Below are 9,088 nucleotides of genomic sequence, written 5' to 3'. Positions count from 1 at the left end.
ATAGATTTCTGAAAAATTATTGAAAAATTAAATTTTGGTAAATTTAAAAGAAAAGTCTTTTTAAAGACGTATTTGTATAGTATTCAAGTAACAGCGGCATTTTTCTTGTTTCTGCATGTCTCTGTTTCACTTGTTAACTCTTTTGGGTTCGAAGAAGGAGTGCTATGATAGTAGCAGTGTTAATTGGTTAGGTGTCCTGACATTGACCTGTTGATGGTCGTAGTGATCTGTATTGTTAATAATGTTTGCGTGAGTGTTATTCTATATATCTTTTATCTTTTACTTGTTTCAGTCATTTGACTGCGGCCATGCTGGAGCACCGCCATTTAGTCGAGCAAATCGACCGCAGGACTTATTCATTGAAGCCTAGTACTTATTCTATCGGTCACTTATTATGAGCCGCTAAGTTACGGGGACGTAAACACACCAGCATCGGTTGTCAAGCGATGTTGGGGGCACAAGCACAGACACACAAACATGCACACACATACACACATATATATACATATATGCGACGGGCTTCTTTCAGTTTTCGTCTACCAAATCCACTCACAAGGCTTTGGTCGGCCCATATATATATGAGGCAAACTGGCAGAATTGTTAGCACATTAGGTAACATTCTTAGCAGCATTTCCTTTATCTTTAAGTTCAAATTCCACCGAGAGCGACTTTGCTTTTCATCTGTTTGGGGGTTGGTCAAATAAGTACCAGTTGAGTACTGGGGCTGATGTAACCGGCTTACTCTCTCCTTGCAAAATTGTTGAAACCAATATATACATACACACACACACACACACCCACACACACATAAACGTTCCTATTATTGTACCTCATTCAAAAATGCAGTCTAAAGATATTTTTTTCTATTTTTAAGAACACACAAACGATGTTTAATTATGATACCACACTTATTCTGATAAGCTAATGTGTGAAGGAACATAATGCCGACCTAGCACTAACAACATGAGACTCCAGAACCTAGATCCATTTTATGTATAACAATTTATGATGTTGCCAACATTTCAGTAAGCTACTCCAATGTCTAATTATATTGAAAAGTAATTAAAGCACAATAGGAAGTTGGCTTGTTAGAAACATAGTCAGGAAGTTGTTCAGTAATATGATTTAAGTAATTAAACATCAATTATTAAAAAGTGTGAATTCTGACAAATATAAATACTGCTGTTTCTGGTATCATTTAGGCCTCAGGTCAGTCCTGGTTTAATAGGTTTATGACTAAAGGTGTTTCATAAACACCCATTCTATTGTTTTATGAAAATAACATATGTAGAAGTACAGTATATAGCGATGAATGTGATTTAAGGGAGATTTGACTGCTATTTCTAGCAGTATCATATAAAAGATTCCTTGCTGACTCCCTGGTTGAGTAAAAATCATGTGTATGATCCTTTTCCCTTGTAGATATAATAAAGTTCAACAACAACAAGTCTCTATAAGGTTGTTTGACTTGTTTAGAAATAGCAGCTAAATTTCCCTCCTTTCACATCATAAAAAAAAAAAGACAAATTAGACAATGTATACCTAGATATATTGTGCTTGAAAGAAAAATACAATGGTCAACGTTGGAATGCTTTTGATCAAAGGAGTGTCCAAGCAAAGATGACCAGGGTGGAGCAGGGGCTAAAATACAACAGCAACAACAATCATTATTAGCTCTGTGGGTTGGGTAAGTGGTACTGCAGCAGATCAGTGACTCAACCAGAGCAAGGGTTAACAGACCAATATCTCACAACTACTCAACTGTGAAGCCTCACCACACACAGTCAGTCAGTCTGTCACTTTAGTATATACACAAGCTATCGTTTGCACCCTTGCAGCAAGATATGCAACAACTGCACAGACACGAAGCAGCAAAAGTAGTAAGAATAAAACTTACATCTACATATGTCTTGAATTCAGCCCCACTTAAGAGTATCACCTGTACAACTTTCCTCTTCTTAGGGGACCCACTGCCATTTAGTAAAGACATCCTGCAGCAGCCTGTCAGCTGATCTCCAAGTGGTAAACATTACATTGGTCTATGTGATACACCTGTAAAAGATGGAAATGAAAAAAGTAATCAGTGGTGAGGCATAAGCGTGGCTGTGTGGTTAAGAAGCTTGCTTCCCAACCATGTGGTCTTGGGTTCCGTCCCACTGTACAAAATTTCAGGCCTTGTGCCTATAGTAGAAAGAATAGGATACTCAACTTGGAGGGGGAAATTAACAAGCAATATTGACAAAAGTGTAGACGCAAGTATTAAAAGTACATGAACATGAATGTAGAAGAAAAGAATGATAGCCTAGAAGGTATCATGTATACACACACACATATATATATATCATTACAGACAGGTGTAAAATATCACAGAACATTCATTCACTGATAGTAAGTATTGCTTAGTTCCATTTTGTTAATGAGCACGTTTCAAAATTATTTTAAAGTGCAATACAAAAATGCCGAAACGTCTAGCTTGACAACTTCCAAGACAAACTAAACCTGTAAATAGAAACAACATTTAGCTAGAAATTTTGAAGACACAGAAATTAGAATTTTTTCAAATTGAATAGTAAATGCCAATCTGTATACAAATGACTCAATCAGCTTTTTTTTTTTCTTTTTTTATGTGCCCTTTTAAAGCCTAGCCAGGCTCATAGGCCCGGTTTCCCGGTTTCTATGGCGTATGTGTCCCCCCCCCCAAGCTGGATGGGACACCAGTCCATCGCAGCAGTACTCAAGAAACAAGAAGAAAGAGTGAGAGAAAGTTGGTGCAAAAGAGTACAACAGGGGTCGCCCCCCACATGCTTGAGCCTCATGGAGCTTTAGGTGTTTACGCTCAATAAACACACACAACGCCCTGTCTGGGAATCGAAACCGCGATCCTCCGACTGAGTCCACTGCCCTAACCACTGGGCCATTGCGCCTCCACACTCAATCAGTTACTGTACTGATAATCCCTCCAAATATAATACAGCATAAGAAAATAGACAGAAAAATTTAATTTGTTAAAACATTCATTTTATCTCTTTTACATAATGGCTGTGTGGTAAAAAGTTTTCTTCCCAGCCACCTGATTTTGGGTTCAGTCCCACTGCATGGCACCTTGAGCAAGTGTCTACTATATTCTGGACCAACCAAAGCCTTATGAGTGGATTTGGTAAGTAGACACTGAAAGAAACCCATTTTATACATGTGTGTGTGTGTGTATGTACATGTTTGAGTTTATAACCCATCGCTTGACAACTGGTATTGATTAAGAAAATTACTATTTGTAAATCTCCCAATGAGAGATATTCAGCAACAGTACTCTAGAGGAAAGATTATTTGCCAACATAACATGGCAGTCCTGGTTTAGGATGAATGTTGCTGTAATTTAACCCCAGGAGACATCGTCTCCAGCTGGCTATACGACACGATCTGTCCTTGTTTGAAAATATAAGGACACAGATCGTGTTGTATAGCCAGCTGGAGATGATGTCTCCTGGGGCTAAATTATAGCAACATTTGTCCTAAACCAGGACTGCCATGTTATGTTGGCAAATAATCTTTACTCTGGTATTGATTTGTTCACATTCCTGTGATTTAGTGGTTCAACTAAAGAGACTAATGGAATAAGTACCAGACTTTAAAAAACAAAAATAAAACTGGAGTTGAATTGTCCAATTAAAATCCTTCAACTGCATGGCTGCAATTCAATGACTGAAAGAAGTGACAAATATACATACAGAACTCAAAATACTGAACTAGATGCTAGTGGGTTTCTCATTTTTATAATACAGCTGTTATTTAGAGCATTATGTTAGAATTTCACCTTCTATGATACCTACTTACAGTTATGTGAACAAGGATGTAAAGAAATAAATGGACAGGCTATAGATGCTTTGGTACCAATGGCAGGATATGAACTACGAGCGCTTAAGATTGGTGCTTTATTGACAGAGACGAGGGTAAGATACAAATCTTTATGTTTCAGCTTTAACTTATTTTAGTCATTGGACTGCGACCCTAGGACTTATTTCTCCTTTTTAAGTCTGATACTTATTCTACTGTCCTCTTTTGCTGAACCACTAAGTTCTGGGAACATAAACAAACCAACACTGGCTAACATGCAGTGGGGTGGGAAACAGGCACACACACACACAGACACAAACACATGAAGACCTCCATACAGTTTCCATCTATCAAGTTCACTCACAAGGTATTGGTTGGCCCAGGGCTATAGTAGAAGACACTGGCCCAAGGTGCCATGCAGTGAGACTGAACCTGAGACCACATGGTTGCAAAGTAAGCTTCTTAACCACACAGCTATGCTTGCACCTCCAATGTCTAACTGAGGAGAGTTGAGGAGCCCTACTTAAGAGACAACTCTTAACCAGAAGTTCAGTGACAAATCCTGACATCATGAATTCAGAAACACCTGGTTCTACTCCCTGTACACTTAATATATTTCCTTATAGTAGGAAACACTGAAAGAACTAAGTATCAGAATTGGTGGCAATTTCACAGATTACAGTCAGAACGGTGTAATCAAAGGAATTTAGATTAAATGTGATGGTGACAAAAGAAGGAATGACTATGAAACCTGGAATCAACAGAGACAAGGTAGTTTCTTTTACTCAATGTTTAGAAGCAAAAAAAAAACAAAAAAAAAAAAAAAAAAAAAAAAAAAAAAGCCAATCCTGAAAATATCTGAAATTCTCTGACAATTACCAAAACACCACCACTACCACTACCATTGAACACCAAACAATACTGTCAGTGTTGTTTTTTTCCAAGTGGTACCAGATAAACAGACTGACTTTCTACCAATAGAAACATTCAAATAGCTAACATGAGAATGTAGGAATATAAGAAAATGGTGACCTTGAGGCAAAGCGAAACAACTCCATTAATAAGAAAGGTCACTATCAGCACTACATGTGGTAGACATAATTTCAATAAACGAAGGGTCAAAATATATGCCAGTTTAATGATGGTGGTCACATGCAAATCTTAATATAAGAGATACAAACCAACAAAGGAACTTCTATGTAACTGTTCAAATTTCCCTTAAATTCCATCATGAAAAGAGGAAGGACACATTAGATAATCAAGCTCCAGATACACTGTCCTTTAAAAAGAAACAGATGTGATAGTCATGGAATGGCAGGTCTTTGATCTTAAGTCTTCTGGAGCTGGTTTGACTTAACATTACTGACTTAAAGCATGAACCCCAAACCCTGTTTACATCTTTGTAAAGGGTTCCATGAAATTGTTCTAGTTAATGAAGTTTGTCCAGCAGCAGCAGCAGCAGAAAGTAAGTAACATTTATCATGAGACATCCACTCAACCATGGCAAGATCAAGTGAAGCAACATAGCCAGCCAGCCAGCCAGCCAGCCAGCCAGCCAGAGTGTTCAATATAAAAAAGTTCAAGTCTGAAAAACTACTGAAATTCTCAGTGAAGAAAGTAATGTGAAAATCATAGCACAAAATGATATTCTGCTTAGCAACCTACTCCTGCTTCCCTGATCCTGGATGCAACAAATCTTGATTCTATCAGAATTTAAACTCACAATAGTAAGACATTAAATATAGATACACTGTGGATATACAGTGTTTCTGATATAGATTCATCATTTAATGTCTATTTTTCCATGCTTGCATAGGTCAGTCAGAATTCGCTGAGGCTGATTTTCTTACAACTAGAGGCTTTTCCTGTCACCAACCCTTAGCTGTTTTCCAAGCAAGGTGATATTTCCCCATGGGCAGACTTGTTTTTTCATAGAAGATAAACTTACTTGCATCACATTGATAATGATTTACAACCATCACATGAGGTCTAGACAAGGGTACATGTGAACACACACAAATATATATAGGCACAAGAGTGGTTCCAGGTTCAGTCCCACTGCTTGGCACCTTGGGCAAGTGTCTTTTACTATAGCCTCAGGCCGACCAAAGGCTTGTGAATGGATTTGGTAGACAGAAACTGAAAGAAGCTCGTCGTATGTATGCATGTGTGTGTATATGTTTGTGTGTCTGTGTTTGTCCCCCAACATCGCTTGACAACCAATGCTGGTGTGTTTACATCCCCATAACTTAGCGGGTCGGCAAAAGAGACCGATAGAATAAGTGCTAGGCTTACAAAGAATAAGTCCTGGAGTCTATTTGCTCGACTAAAGGTGGTGCTCCAGCATGGCCACAGTCAAATGACTGAAACAAGTAAAAGAGTATATATATATATATATATATATGACAGGCTCCTTTCAGTTTTTGGCTACCAAATTCACTCAAAAGGCTTTGATCTGCTCTGAGACTCTAGTAGAAGACATGCCCAAGGTGCCATATGCTTGGGAAGCAAGCTTCCTAACCACACAGTCATGCCTGCACCTAGATATGGAAAGTAACACATACATATGCAGAGACAGTTATATAGTACAAGCATGGATGAGATATATGGTAGAAGGACGTTCTGGGTTCTTGAATCCTTCTTTTAAGTAATGCCTTTATATTACAGTGCATACCCAACAGTTCTACAGCTCAAGCAGAATTAAATGGATGGTTTTTATATTTTCCAGTCTTTGGTGAACAAGAAACAAGCCCTCCAGGGCTAAGTCAACAGGATATTAAGATAATATTACTCTTGACTCTTTGAACCACCACCACCACCACCACCACCTCTAAATTGGATTTCAATGCAAAGAACAGGAGAACATTTGAAGCCAATAATAATTTTAACATGGCAGTGTTTGCTTTTGTGATATCTGTAAATAAACAACAGATAAATATTACCATTATCTGATGTAATATGTTTGGTTAATGGAATACTGCTAGTCAGTATCTACTGTTTCACTTAAAGTTATAACATATTCAGGAAAATGATGGCTATCACGACTTCAGTTCTCCCCTCCATTAAAAACCTCAGACTTCATGCCTATATGGAAAAAACTATTATTACTACAGGTGTTGGACTGTAACTTTATTTTCTAACCAAAGTTTGCAAACAGGTTTCTATCTTCAATAGAAAATACTTCAGTTAGGTTGCTTAAATGTTTGACAAAAACATAAACATTAAAAAAATTCATTCCCACGTCACATATACACTAAGGCAGAAATCAAAAGTGTGATAGCCAAACAGATAAGATAGTAGACTACCTACTTACAGGTTCAGAATTTAAAACTCACCATTTGTGTTTTTAGCTGTGTTACTGGAGGAAATCCCTTATCTGAAGCACTTTAGTTTTCTTAGCATCCAAGAAGCAATGAGATCATTTGGAAAGGTTACATGCAATAGACTAATGTCTTATCCAAGAGTATATTTATTCATCTGCTCACCACCATAAAACCAGAAATAAGCTGCAATCCTTAAAAGCTCTTTAGTTTTCAGAAGATTTTTTTTTTGTTTTTGTTTTTTTTTACATACACTATTAGGTAACAGTTAGCTCAGAAATGAATAACAGAAAAAGGCAAAGTTAGAAAATAAAATAAAAAACAAATGACAAGCCTACTATATGGAAGGGAGAGTGACAGAGATATAGAGAATACCATAACCATGGGTTCAAAACAGGATGTTTTTCAGCTCTGACTGAAAAACAATTTGGAGAATGAGTAATAAAAACAAATAGACAAAAACAAAAAGTAAAAGAGAATTTATAGCATCAGTGGGAACAGCATACCACAGAATGGCATTCCAAAGTGGCATCCTGTGCTGATTTAGTTTCACATCTTCCTCTAGAAAATCTGCAGTTTGCTATCAATGAAGTTAATGAGGTCTCGTTACTGTTTACTCCTATGTAGTGAGGCTTCTGAGCAGACGTTTCAGCTAAATGTATATGACTGAAGTTTCAAAAGTTAGTCAGTCACGAGAAACTTAACTGTAGCTGTCACCTTGTGATGCTTTTTCAGTCTAATAAAAAGATTTGTTGCCAACATATAAAATAATATGGTGAACCAAGAAAATTGGACTAATTGAAATTATGTCTGGTGAAGAGAAAGAATTCACAACTTAAATTCTGGTTGATAAAGGCAAGGGAGATAACCTTGAAATGAAAATAAAAACAATATTGGCAATATGTTAGATAATATATTGTCATTGTCATCATCATCTACCATCCATCTTCCATGTTGACATTAATTAAATGGTTCACATCAGGATCCAGTGAGCCAGAGAACTGCATCGAGTTGTATAATGTCTCCTTTGGAATGGTTTCTATAGCTCAATGTTCTTTCTAGTTCTTTCAAAGTGTACAGGATGTTTTTGTTTTTTACAGTCTGTAAAGTGGTTAGCATTAGGAAAGGCATTAAGTTGTAATATACATACAACATTGATTTATATGGGAACTACAACAGCCATAATGGTAGGCAAGGGGCAGGTTTAGAAAACAGTTGAAGTGTGTTTTGAGGATTACAGGCAACAGGTATTAAATGCTTGTCAGTTGAATATTTCAATAGACATCAACCTAGTTAATTCATGCATGTCTGATTTGGGAGATGAAATACAGAGTTGTGGTGGTGATCAGACCAGTCAAAATACTGTCAGATATTTTCATGGAATGGCATTTTGACAAATTTAGACATTTATAAACAGTTGGAACTAATTGCTTTTAGAAGTGGGCACTCTCATTTTCTTTAACCAGTCCATTTTCAATTAATAGTACATCTGTCAGCCATGCAAAAAGAGAAGAGTGTAATAACACTCCAGGTGATGTTGAATGAATCAATAACAGAAATAAATGTACAACAGAGCTGACCAATCATTTGATTTGGTTGGTTTAGTTTCCTTATATGCATGCATGTCTTTCAGAATCACTACAAAAGAAAAACAGTTCAGACAACTGCAAGGCTGTAAAGTTTATTTATTGAAAGAAAATTAAAGAAAGATTTTACAGAAGCATGTTGCAGTTGTTGATATTGTTGCTGACATAACATATCAGTCTGCAATGAGAAAGTCTAAAATTTGACATTCTCACATGACGACTTTCAGTTATAATTGGTTACTTATTAAACCAAATCATATTCATGCTACATACAACTACTCTGTTGTTTCTATTTTCCCCCCTCTTAGAATTTAATAGATGGTGGATTTTGAAAGACAACATATCTGAAGC

General features: G+C 36.8%; 1 protein-coding gene across 1 annotated transcript in view; it reads right to left on the bottom strand.

Annotated features, from left to right (window-relative positions):
* LOC106875366 (uncharacterized) overlaps positions 1-9,088 on the bottom strand; it is a 113,697-nt gene that overhangs the window by 44,708 nt on the left and 59,901 nt on the right. The window contains exon 2 of the mRNA XM_014923459.2: positions 1,898-2,052. Within this exon, the coding sequence (XP_014778945.1) occupies positions 1,898-1,990 (93 nt within the window). The 5' untranslated portion in view covers positions 1,991-2,052. The remainder of the gene's footprint in view (positions 1-1,897; positions 2,053-9,088) is intronic.

The sequence above is a fragment of the Octopus bimaculoides genome, chromosome 4 (genome assembly GCF_001194135.2).
Source record: "Octopus bimaculoides isolate UCB-OBI-ISO-001 chromosome 4, ASM119413v2, whole genome shotgun sequence".
Classification (NCBI taxonomy): domain Eukaryota; kingdom Metazoa; phylum Mollusca; class Cephalopoda; order Octopoda; family Octopodidae; genus Octopus; species Octopus bimaculoides.
The sequence above is the reverse complement of the archived record's forward strand: the minus strand, read 5'-3'. Positions and strand labels throughout refer to the sequence as shown.